Below are 14,021 nucleotides of genomic sequence, written 5' to 3' on the forward strand. Positions count from 1 at the left end.
AATAAATAGAACGTTTCTTGCCATTTTACAGAGGAAAACTGTATTATCAAACACATTTAACACTTGCTAAATTTGATTTAGAATCTTTCTTTTTTTTTATGTATAATTATTAACATTTATGATTTTATAGAGTTTTAATTTGTCCTTTGTTATTACATACATATATAAATCTATGATACTGTTTCAAGTACTACACTCAAAAAGTTCTCTCATACCAAGACCGTCATATTAGTAGAGGATATATTTAAAAGAAAAATTGGTGAAGTAAGTAGAACTAATCCAACTAACCCCACAAAGACAGGGTTTGTTTGATAAACTAATTTATATGATGGTTGTTGGTATGTTCTTGACTTTCTAAAATTTTAGAAAAATCTAAGCATGTAAAATAAATTTTTTCAAGTGTCATTTTTTTTTTTTTTAATCCTAAATTGTATCCATAATTATGAGAGATAGTTGACCGTAGATGACATACTAGGAGATGATGGTTGAGGTTGCGGTCAAATGAAACACAAATAAGTTGGTGTAGCTTATTTAATTGTGCCAACGTTTCAGCTGGAGTTTCTAGCCTTCATCAGGGCTGTTAGCTTGGAAACCAAACATCAAACGATTTGACATTTGGTTTCCAAGCTAATAACCTCTCCCCCCCCCCCAACCATCATCTCCTAGTCCTAAATTGTATCAATTTACAGAAAATTTCAAAGATATTGTCATCGGTTATAAAAAAATAAGAATAAGTAAAAACATTTGGGTAAAAATGCTTACATATGTGCAAAAGTATTTTTTTCAACAAGCATATAATTCAAAATGGCTTCTTCTACAGATTTTATTCTCAAATGACAATTAAAATATATTGAAAAATAATAGTAATAAAATTCTTCCTCAACCTTGAAATATTTATGTTAATTATGTACCCTATAGAAAATGGTAAAGAAGTTATACTGACCTTTGTACTTGGTAGACGTGTTTTGTGTTTAAGATGAAAACTGTTGATATTTTGTTAATTTATACCTTAAAGCTACTTATACTGTTTTAATATTGTAATAGGAGTTTTATGGGAGTTTTTGGAGCAGTATGGCTCAGTGGTAAGGTATTGTGCTATTGACTCTAAGGACCTGAGTTTGAATCCAGCTGTGACAGATAAATATTAATTCTATTACTGTAACCATGAGTTAACGCTGTAGGTTCGGGGAGCCCTCTGGGGTCCACCCAGCCTCATAAAGTGGGTACCCTTAGTTGAGGAAAAATCTGGCAGTTGAGCATGATTCTGACTAAATCTAGAAACAGTACTTCCTTACAAAGTATATTACCCTTCATGGGTTGTAGTCGTACAAATATATTTTATTTGTAGCAGTCTCATTAATTTCAGAATTTTATAAATAAAGAAATTATTTCATTTAAAATTAGTTGAAAATCCTTTACATTCCCAACACATCATTCAAAAATAATTTTGGACAATATTTAGTAGAAAAGAACCAATCCACAAACTTGCTTAATGCGAGTTAATGATATATTATGGTTCCTTAAGCAGTACTCTGTGTTCTGCAGAAAAGATAGACCCTCATCCACTTACTTATATTATCTACAAACCGACTACAAAAACAGACCCACAAAAATGTCTTATATCTCAGTATTAGAAAATGTTGATGAGGCCATCTTTGCATAAAATAGAAGCCCTTTAATATGTTTTTTAATTGAACTTCTGTAATTGTGCTGATTAGGACAGTTACAGCATCATTTCTAAATCGATTATTGCTATTCATTTTAAATATATTTAGAAATAATAACCGCTACAAATTTCAATAGATACCTAAGGAGCCATATAGGTTTATCTGGAAACGAGGCTACTGACAGAGCTGCAGGCATAAGGCAAACTGTCTAATAGGTCTCTAAGCAGCCTCTATTAGAATTCTTGAAGAATGAAGTGATAAAGGAATGGAAAAATCGTTATGGCTGAGATTCTCCAATAAAAGGAAGAGATTATTATCAACTCTAGCCAGCTGTTTCCTGGTTGTAAAACTTGTAGTGTGGTTTCACTCGAACCTGGAATTCAACTGAAAAATCATAGTAAAAAAACTAAGACTTTGGACGAATCATAGATATGCACAGAAATATCTCAGCCTCATGAAAATCAAATCAGATAAAAGTTGTGGATGATGCAAAGCTTTGGAAAATCCATGTCATATTCTATTCAGATGTGAAAAATACAAAAAAGAAAGAAAAAAACAAATATAAGTAACACCTAAAGAAGAAGCTGCATTTCTAACAAAAATAGAAAAACGAAACAAGAAAATTAGATCATTTTTTACAAAATCTCAAAGTAGAATTTAGTTAAGTCAAACTCAAATGAAAAGTTTTTATATTTATATGATTTTATGTGCATTTTTATTTACTATTTTTTATATCTCTCTGCTTGTTGATATATATTTCGTTTTTATGTTTTATAAGTTAAATTTAATAAGCTAACTTGTACTATTAAAAAAATATGATTTTTGACCATACAAGATTTGGAAACCAATCTTAAACATCATTTATGTAATAAAAATTAATAAATATATAGATTGTTTCTTATCTGTTTAATGCCATCCAAATATCTAAATATATTAATTTTTTAACAATTGTTATCATATCATTTGGTTTGATTATACATATACACTTTATAACAAAACCTTGCACAAATGTTTTTAAATTTATTATCAAACAAGCCTGGAAATATGTTTGGATTTAATTATAAATGAACATAAAATACTCTTAAAATGAATGGCTCATGTTGTTAATGTATTTGCTATGGCTTTTTACATTTATTCAAATGTTCACAACTGCTGAGTTCACAACCATTGTAGCAAGAAGTTAGGGTAACACCCTTACACCATAGTATACCTCATTGTTTCATAAAAAATAAATAAAAATATTTTTTATACTCACAGTTTCTAATGGATTGACAACTGCAAATAGAAAACCTCCTTCCTTGTCAGCTAACTTGATCGTAAACAGTATCGAGAACTCAGGGTAAAACTTCTCTGGCATGAAGAGACGGTAGGGGCTTTTAATGTCTGACCCTGGACGAATACCCATAGCAGGGAAGCCGTCAGCTCCATTTTCGAAGTACTGTGTGTTAGGGTCATCAAATGGTATCTTTATGGCACTCAGCAGATCAGTCTCAGGAATATCTATATGATAACAAGAAAACATAATTAAAGTTTAGACTTCAACATTTAAGTTTTATAATAAATAAAAAATGTGAATAACTGTGAAAGTTATTTTGTGCTAAAATACCATTCAATAGTATACATATCAATTAAAATAAAAGTATAACACAATAGCTTTTATAATTACACATAATAGGCTTCTCCATAAACATACTGTATTAATACAAAATAAATATGGGCTATTTTAAACTTATTTGTCATTGTGAAATATGTTCAAACCTTGGTATTTATTTATTTTTATACTGCTCCATTTCTTATAATCCCTGCAAAAGGGAATTTTATTAGTATAAATATAAGAGTGAAATAAATGAATTTCAATTATCGAATAGTTTGTTAAGTTAAATCCTTGTTTATTGAAGAAAATTTAATAAACACTAGTTAATATTTTCTAACAAAAGGATATCTAAAAGTGTTAACAGGTCTAAAGTTTTGATATAAAAATCACATTTCAAATTTTATACGTCTAGCTTACAGTAGTAGATTTTCTGGCTTTCATTATTCCATTTCCTTGAAAGTCAGAAGGACAGTAGACAATAGTATTTATTTTCTCATCAGACATCAGAATAGATAGCAAAATATTTGAATGCTTTTCCTTAGTTATTAGATAAAGGATACCTGTATTTTTTTTTTTTTATCTAAAAGTTTTATAAACTAAAATGTATTGCATCTCTGGAGGTTATGATAAAAAGGTATAGAATTTATTGAAATCAACACTTTCGGAATACCAGCAACAGACAATTGATTAGATTTTTGTTTGATTCGGCACTGCCATGTAAACTACAACTAATGAAGAATAATTAATATTCATACTATATAAATTCTAATATCTCAGGAATGTTTAACATTAATATAATTTATCATAACCTTAATTCCAAAATCGGATTAAATTTTTTTTCTAAAGTGAAAAAATATTATCATATATTTATTATTATCTTATATTTTTATCTTAACAAAAAAAAGTACTAAAACTAATATATTTTTAAAAGACATATTTGATTCTTGAAACTACCAACAGATAATAATATTATATACATTAATATAGAGAGAAATGTTTTATTCCACAATGTTGCCCAAATACATTACATTGCTAAAACACATACCATACTTATCAATCCAATATTGGATATATAAATGCTAACATATATTAACAAAGATGTGAAATATATGTAATGAGGTGTAAATAGTTGACTGTAGATAAATATGAGAAGAAGATCGTCGGGGTGGGGTCAGCAAAATACACAAATAAAAGAAAATTATTTATTTATGCCAATGTTTTAACCTGAATTTCAGACCTTCATCAAGGACTCAATGAAGATTCCGTTAAAAGAGAACGGAATCTTGAACTTTTAACTTTTAATGCAATATTTGTTGGGGCCCTGAAACATCGATACAAATAAATTAGTTTTAATTTTTTACTAAACACACCCCCGACCATCTTCTCCTCAAAATGTATATATTCCAAGCCTTATAGTTAACCTACAATCTGTGTCCAAAAAAGGGAAGGGGAGGTTCAGTTGTTCGAGATACGTGCTGGAAAGTTTTAAGTTCCTTCTATGCGATAATTTATATATATATATATATATATATTAGTTCCCTATATCCATAATATTATTTGTTCTAATATACTCTTCAATGCACACAATAATTTATCAGGGAATGTCTATTCTGATATCACATACAGTGTGATAATCAGAGAAGACCTTCCCAATTGAATTATAATGAATTGAGTACTATATTTCAATATATTAAACAAAATTAAATAATGTAGATATACAAACTACTTATAGTTACTAAATATAAACGACAGAGGGATTAAAAAAAAAAGAGTTTTCAGAGTGTTTTTTCTTTCTTCAATAAAAATAATTGAAATGATAATAAAGAAATGTAATGTGGGAATTTGTTTCACTAAATATAAGTAGTACCATGATTAAAATGATTTAATTATTTGAGTATTGAAGAGACCAGTACAGGATCGTGGTTAATTTTTTTTTTGTATCAAGACAAAGATAGCTTGGAGAAAGAATTTCATTCAAACAGGTGGTTCTATCCATTTGTTGATGGTTCAACACTTATGCATCACATACATAACTAATTATAAATATAGAATTTAATTAAAAATAATATTTTTTTTAATTATGGCAAGAGACTATTTTCATAATTATTAGAGATAATAATGATTAAAGAAGTAAGTGATTAATAACATTTAAAACTAATATAGTTTATGACATTGAATATCATAATAGATTAGTTCAAAGAAATAAATAATGAATATCCAACAATAAATTTAATGGAGGCCTAAGATTTCCAAGAGCTGAATTCTTAGAGCCCAGATTTAACTATTACAAATGAAAATAACATTAAAGTTTCAGAATTAACAACAATAGATACCTTAATTATATACCTTTTAGTTTGATTTATTGTTTTACTTTCTGTATTCAATTATAGTTATTCTTAAATATGAAGAAATGATTTCTCAGAAACAATTCCAGTTCTTCACATCAGCCATTGGAGAGAAAAAGGAGATGGCGGTATGTTAAAAGTCGATATATGTGGATTCGCGGTTTATAATATTATTCAATATAAAAAATTTTGGAGCAAAAAAAGCCATGAAAATTTTATTCTAGTAGTTCTATCTAATCGTTTTAATTGTTTGAAATTTAAAGAAATCCGCCGTAGAAATTGTGAATTAGACCGCGCCAGCCACCAGTGTCTAATTCCCTCTCTTTCTATCACCTCTCTGTTCACACCTAACCTCAATTACCTACATTAGCAATTCCCAAACCACAGCACTCGTGTTGGACTATAAAAATCTCGCTGAAACATTCTAAAGCTAGAAAAAAAAATGTGGCATAGTAATGCTTAACGGTGTTGAAAAAGAAAATAAGAAAAGGCTGTACAAATTAAATTATCCAACATTTATTAATAGGAACTTTATATATAGTATATTATTTTTGATAGTCATTGTTAATAAATACTTACAAAAAAAAAAGTATCACTCATACGTAAAATATTATCTTGAAAATACTATTATCCTGGATTTGAGAACCTAAAGAATATAACATTATAAATAAAAGTTTGCCAATTTTTTCCCTATTTTTAAGACAATTTTCAAAAATATTGATATGAACGACTGTGTGAAACTTCAGTTATTGTAAAACATTTGGAGAAAAGGTGCAAAAGATGCTGAATATTAAGACTTTCCCATTACTTAATGGATAATTTGGACGGGGAAGGGGTATATAGAGATACAAATTTAGAAAATTGGTGTTTCTCTTCGATCTTTACTTCAGGGATTGGAAATTGTTGGGGAAAAGACCGCCGAATTGGATATCTACTTCAAACCTTGAATGCTTCTTGGATGCAGAGATTTATTAATGTAACTGGGCTGAAACAACACAGCCTCTATTTTAAAACTTAAACATTGTCTCGGCACTCCGTCATTCTCTTACGGCACCAACTTAGGAAATTCTTTACCTAAGTCAGTCAAAACTAACACATTATTCGACATTAGCAGGATTTTACAGTTTCCAAAAAAAGAAAATAATAATAATAATTACGCGTATCTTTCAAACAGAAATAACCACAGTAGCTAAACATAATAATTAAAAAGGTGTGCATTATCACGTACATATAGCTGCTTTGCTAGAGCAGTAGTAAATCTAATAAAAGCTTTTTTTTAAAATCTTATTTAAGATTGGACGTATTCCAAAGAAAGTACCGCAGACTGCTATTACTTTCTGTATTGTGGTCGTCCCACATACTTTCCTAAAGCTATTGTAATTGTTACAAATTTACTCCAGTCTACAGTAGAGAAGTATAGAATACCTCAAACACAAAATAAAAAATATTTTGTCAGAGGTGTCACTAATGAAGCAAAAGAGCGATGTACACGAATATACCAACGTACATTCATCTAATATCTATCAATCCTAATCATTAATTTTATTTTTCAAACTATTTTACCATCTTATCAATAGCACTTAGTTCATTTTATTGTGAGAAAAGATTTGAAAATTTCTATTTTCATTTATAGACGCTTTGCGATTGCAATTTTCATGTTTTATTAAAAATGATCCATAGAATGTTCATTAAAATTTAGTTACATTGAATTGGAAAGAAACAAACAACGGAACAAATAACTATTGAATAAATTACATTTTATTTAATCAGGGAAACAAAATTAACATAAACAAGAATTGGTTAGTATAATTAAAGATAAGCCAAGAGAACAAATACTATCGTTTTCTTTATTATTATTTTTTAAATTTAAGCAGTGCATTTTTATTTTTCTGGAGTTTTAAATGTAGTTATTCGTTTATAATCACATATCACCAATCTAGCAAAATCGGAGAATACTTTAAATATGTAGACAATATAAATCAGAGGAACCCTTTTTTTAATTATTAGTTTAATGAATGAAGTTTAATATTTTCATCTTCGTTTAAAGTGTATTTCATATTTTATTTCGTACTCCTAAACAGAACCAATTAGAAAGGTTTTGACATTACTCTGCTATCTAGCAGGTTAAATTTGAACTAATAACCTTATAGTCTCTCAGAAATACCAATAGGTAGCGCTTCAATGCAATTCTTGACAAATCTTTTTATTTTTAATTGCAGAAATAATTGGAGGATACTACAATATTGTAATACTATTTCCAATGTGCTTGTTTCTTGATGTTGAAAAGCTTTGCTACTTGCATTATTTTGAGATTTGGTAAAATCACTCTGAGGATAGAAAAAAAAAAATAATATTGTAAAATAGAAATTTTCACTTGAAATAATATTTCAAATATTCCTTCCTATATAGGACCTTGTTTAATTTGTCCAAACTTTAAATTGTGGTAGTCTTTAGAAGTTGAAAATAGAGTGAACCAGTCTAAAATAGAGATAAGAAATCATTAAATTCAATTTCCTCCTGATTCATACTTCGTGTTACATAACATATCATTCTTGTTTGTTCAACAATTGTAACTGCAGTAAATTTCTTGATCTTAAATATAGTTACTGCAATGAAAAAACACTTAATGAAGTGCTTAATAAAAATTGTAAAAGGGTGGATATGAAATCATTTTTAGAGAAAATCATGATAGCTGGACAGAGAAAAATGATGACTCTAGATTAAATATTTTAGTTTCCATTTAAAATAGTTTTGCATTTATTTTATTTATTTATAATCATTATTAAAGAATTTCACAATTATTTGATTTTTGGTAGAAATATTCACTTACTCAGACTGATTTCAAGGATTATGTTCAAATTTTAATCTATGTCAATAAACTGTCTGACGATCATCGTGGTAATGACTGCTTTCTGACCTTCTTGTTATACTTTTCAAATTTCTTCTAATTCTAAACTTAGCCGATGATATCGTCTGGAATAAGGAAGTTGCTATATTTTTATATACTCAAGTCTTCAAAGTTGCTGAAGCTCCTGACACACAATTAGGTATTTTCTAATCTTTATCAGAATCAGAATGACCTTTACCAATAATGTTTTATCATTGGTCAGAACAAGAAGATCAATGATATAGCTATTTTTTACATTTTGCTCTATTACGACTATGGTTGTTTTTATTACTTACTACTGTTTGGTCTGTAATCATGGAACGATCCAAATGAAATTATTTTTTTGTGCTAGATAGTACCTTTTTTGCCTGGTATCAATAATAAGGAAGCTGTTTAACTATTATGCTATATAAGAATGTCAGAGCTTGGTGAAATAATCTTGACCAGGTTATTGCGCCTCTTAAAATACTTTTATTTATTTATTTTTAATGCAATCCACAGTGAAGATGATGTTTGCCTAGTTATCTACAGGTGACCAACCTATTATAACTATGGTAGGGAGTCAAGTTTTTCATTTTGTGGGACCGCCACTTAATGAAAAAGTCAATGCCCCCAGGCCGGATTTGAACCGGCACTGCCCACAGATCTCAGAAGGACCTAAGTCCAACTACCTGAGCTTTGGACGGCCCAAAAAATATTCTTTACCTATTAATACTTGAAATTCAGATCACATATGCTGAATTGACTCAATGCTAGTCTTTCACAGGCGGCAATGGTTACCAATACCTTCTCCACATAAAATTTCACTGCAATATTCCTTGTATGTGTTGCTGAAAACTACTTGATTTGAAAGGCTAAAATAAACCCTTCTTGTTTGAAAAATCAGTTACAGGAGGTTTCCAAGAATCTAATTACTTGGTAAGATGAAGGCCTAAGTTTTTTATTGTGTATATATTGCATGTGCCTTTTCTCTTAATATTACAAAATTATACAGTCATGGTTCGCCTTGAGAGTTTACTTCAATTTTGAACTGTCACAATGAAGCAAGTAAATCTCTTTTTAATTTTATCAAATTTATAACCTACTTTATTCAAAATTAGATAGTTTTAAAAATCAATATTTCAAAAATTAATAACCCAAAATAAAATCAACCTCACTTCAGCTTCGAAAAATTTATTGAGTTTTGACTGTATTATTATTATTTTTTATATTTAACATTATTTTCAAGATAAACACACTATCACTGTTATTATTATTTTCAATATTCAAAATTACTTTTTCTGAGTTGAAAATATTATTATTTTTAATATTCAATATCATTTTCCAAGTTTTACTTCTAGTCTAACCCCTATCATATCTATACCTTTCAGAAAATAATCAAATAGTGTATAAACAATATATTTCATTCTGTATAAATTAGTATGTATGCATATATAGTATGGAAAAAATAATCATTGGTGGATTAAGTTACAAGTGTGCTAAGCAGCTATGTAGAGCCCTAGATAGAAAAGATCTCCCCAATGGCCATAAAATGTCTTAACCTCAACATTTAAAAACTTAATAAAACTCTCAAAATGAATTTAAAATCAAAACGTTAAATTTATGTCTTCTAATACACTATTTAGCTCTCTACAAAGTGATTTTTTTTAGTGTTTTGGGCTTCCAATTATTTTCATTGACATATGTAAATATCACAAGAAATATTGCCAGATGGACCATTGTCTATTGTCAGTAAATATTTCTTATGACTTTTAAAAATTTATTTAGAATTATTTTCTTCATAATTGTTTTGTTTTCAAACCAACAATGGAACTGGTGAGTCTGTCGGACCCAGGTACATTACTTTTCTACTTTTAGACAATTAAAATTTTAATTTACCAGTTCATTATTGATTATTGTGTCAGCTATTCTGGGACCTTAGTGAATTAAATTTATAGATCTTTTCAATAATATATAGTCAGATGTATCTGTTCATTACTCTTTATTATGATAGTTAATACTTTTTTATATTTATTTTTATCTTCCTTATTATATACTTTAAGTTTTTGATAATTTATAGAATTCCATTTTTACATCTGTTTTATGTCACTCTTTGACTCTACCTTCTTTGTTTTGTATCTTTTTATTTTATCAAAGATAAAAACCAGCAATATGGGTCAAAACAAGCAGTTAATAGTTAAAAACTATTTTTTCCTTCTTGATCACAACCCACAAGCAGGGACCGAGTTCACAATGAAAGGATTCGTCAGGAGTTGCAGATAGCCCCATTGAAAGAGGTTCTCGAAGCTCAACAACTGAAGTGGTTCGGCGATGTTATCAGGATGGACGACCACAAAGATCCTTTAAAGATGATGGACTATGTCCCAGATGGCAGAAGACCTAGGGGCTGCCCTAGGATGTCATATCTTGACTACATTGAGCGACTCCGTAGGATGAGAGGAAGGACATAAGACAGGCGAGGAACCTAACGAGAAGTAGGTAAGAGTGGAATTCTTGAATAAAGATGTTTTATGTAATAATTCATAGGAAGTTTATTCACCTTATCATTTAAAATAGCTTCCATATTTTTAAAATAAAAAAGTTTTAAAGATAATTGAAGTCAGAATATAAAAATACTATCACGAATTGCAATAGAAAATTTCACCTTTATTTTTAATAAGTAGTACTGGAAATGTAAAAAGATTTGTTCCAAATCACCACTTAGATTTCAATGAAATCTGGTATGCTTTATCCAACTACTTTATGAGGACCTGATAGCTAAGCGGTCATAGACTCTCAAGCGCTTGCTTCTGCAGGTTGTGGGTTCAATTCCGCATGGGCAATATAGATCATCAATGGGCAACTTGAGCCAAAAAAAACAAAAACATTCATATAAAAAACTATTTTATTATTTAGAGTCTTATAAATTTTTCACAAAACCAATTTTTTTTTTTTTTTATACTCAGTGCTCTCGGTGAATCTTACTTCTTCTAAATAAAAAATTGTACTATTATAATTTACTAACCAAATTGTATACAACTTTTAGGTTGCATCCTATCAACTATAATGATTTGAAAAAAAAAATAACAATAATCAAGGCCTAAATTTGTTAAAGCTATGAAAATTTTCAGGTAAAATACATTTTTTTACAAAAACAAAATATTATGAATCAAAAGTTCTTCTAAGAAATACAATTTTCTATTCATTAACTTTTAACGAAAAATCAAAAAGAAAAAAAACTCTGTATTTTAAAATTTTACCACTTGCCAGAGAGAGCGAATTTGTTTAAACCTTTATCTAGATCAACTTGAAACCTATATAACTCATGCAAACTTTGAATAAATTTATATATTTTGATACTGCTAGAAAGATGAGTTTTCTCTCTCTTTGCTGACAACAATAAACTATACATTTGCATGATTTTAAGATAGTAAAAAGTCACTAAAATAATAATAAATAAACTGTTTTTTATCTTAGAATAAAATTAACCTTGTACACTCTGATGAGTACCATTTGGCATATTTTAACGTCCCTTGATGCTTTAAAAATTTTAAGTTGATGAAATGAGACACAAGGAGCTATAAATATTTTCAAGATTTTTGTGCTACAGAAAACGGAATTAATTTACGGTTTCAGCTCACCAAAAAGCATAAACATCTGCTAAAATCATCACATCAAATTTTTTATAAAAAACCAGTGTAATTAGTATGATCACCTTTATCTAAAGTTTAATATATATATTTAATCATGGTTCATTATTTTAAAAATTAGTTATATATAAATTTCTTCAATCTTAAAATCTTATGTTATAGATAAATAATAGTTTCTTAAATATTTTGAAAATTTTACAATCCATAACAAGATCACAATATCCTGCTATCTAGCGGGAATATTTTGAAGTACTAAATCTCTCAACGTTCAATAGGTAGCGCTGTAGTTAAGTTTTTGTGCTTATTCCTGCTGACATTAAATTTTTAAAAAAATTGTTTTTTCAATTAGCAATTTGTTAAAAAAAACTATGCCTATTTCAAACTATAAAAAGGAATATCTTTAACAAAAATAAGATTTTTTTTAGGAAGCCTATCTTGACAACAAAAAATATTTTATATTCACCTTAAAACAGTCTTTACATTCAGGATTCATGATATATCTTACTTTATTAATTTTAATAAAATGGTTCCAAGCATATAGGTATGTAAGTTTCTGTGGGTGGCATACATTCATAGATGTCAAGAATATTATAATTCATACCTGAAATAATGTTACAGAAGGAATGATTATACAATAGTAACAATTAGGGTATTCATTTATTATTCAGAGAAGCACAGTACAATAAATGAGACGAGTTAGCTTGTTTCAACTTTAGTTAACATGCGTTTTATTTTTTGTTATTTCGAATCAGGGCAAATATGGCCATTTTTCAATAAATAGTAATATAGTTCAGCTTCCTTTCTATCATTTGTTAAATAATAAGCCATATGTAATGTATACATATTTTGATGTTTCAAAGTCTTATCCCCATTATAAAATTACAATATTTTATATAATATATATCATATGTAATTCTCTTAACAATAGTATTTTCACACATACAAGTTTTTATTCCTTATAGTCATCCATCATCAATACATCACTAATCCGGTAGGAGTGTCCAACTTTTTTGTCCCCTAAGAGGTGTCCCATGATCATTTATCTCATGGTAGACGATTTGTACTATTTTTTATATAATTGGATTTAATGATGACAAAAATCTTTACTACTTGTTTCAATGAAATTCAAAACTGAAATTATAAATAGTAGCTCATCCATCAGGGACTGAAGAATCTATATCCATCTTCTTGCATCGGTTCATGATTTAATATAAGAAATGCAGGAGGTATCCAGGTGAGCAAAATGCTCAAATAAGAAAAAAAAGATGTAACGTTATGAGTGTACTGGAGAGAGAAATGCTCAGTCTAGCCGTTGTGAGGAGGCCAGAGCAAAACCGATTTGAGTGTAGGTGGAGAGGTAAAAAATGAAGCAACATAAACAAGCGGCAAAGGGTTAACTTTATTAATTTAGACAAAAGTATAAACAAAACAGATATATACTAGGAAAATATAGACGTTTATTTCCCAATATGAGCAAAATTATTAAGGCTACACCTCTTCCGAGTTAAATATATAAAAACAAGCAGAAATGGAGATCATTTTTTAAGATTTATTATATATCAGAACTGTTCAGTGTCTTTATCCATACCTATGATTTTCTCAGGAACATGGAACTTGGATAGATAATAATTGGCCTCAGGTGATACTTTTATAACTTTAGATGCACACTTTAAATCTCATGTAACTAGATTGTTTTTATGGACATTTTTATTGTTTACTGTAAGCAGATCACCATGAGGCTATAATTGATACATTTTATGTGTTAAAGTGTAAATACTTTTTGAATGATTCAGTGAGGTGATTCAAATTTAAAAAAAAAATATATTTGTAGTTTTAAGCAGCAGTAAAATTTAAAAAAAATGTAATTACAAAAGTTAATAAAAATAAATTATAAATAAT

The 14,021-nt window shown here is 28.5% G+C and overlaps 1 protein-coding gene across 2 annotated transcripts in view; it reads right to left on the bottom strand.

The window, feature by feature from the left end:
* Mp (Multiplexin) overlaps positions 1-14,021 on the bottom strand; it is a 908,252-nt gene that overhangs the window by 832,690 nt on the left and 61,541 nt on the right. For both annotated transcript variants that reach the window (XM_067052620.1, XM_067052619.1), the window contains exon 2: positions 2,923-3,167. In XM_067052620.1, coding sequence (XP_066908721.1) covers positions 2,923-3,072 — 150 coding nt within the window. In that variant the 5' untranslated portion in view covers positions 3,073-3,167. The remainder of the gene's footprint in view (positions 1-2,922; positions 3,168-14,021) is intronic.

This window comes from Halyomorpha halys, unplaced genomic scaffold (assembly GCF_000696795.3).
Source record: "Halyomorpha halys isolate HHAL.00 unplaced genomic scaffold, Hhal_1.1 Scaffold226.1, whole genome shotgun sequence".
Taxonomy (NCBI): domain Eukaryota; kingdom Metazoa; phylum Arthropoda; class Insecta; order Hemiptera; family Pentatomidae; genus Halyomorpha; species Halyomorpha halys.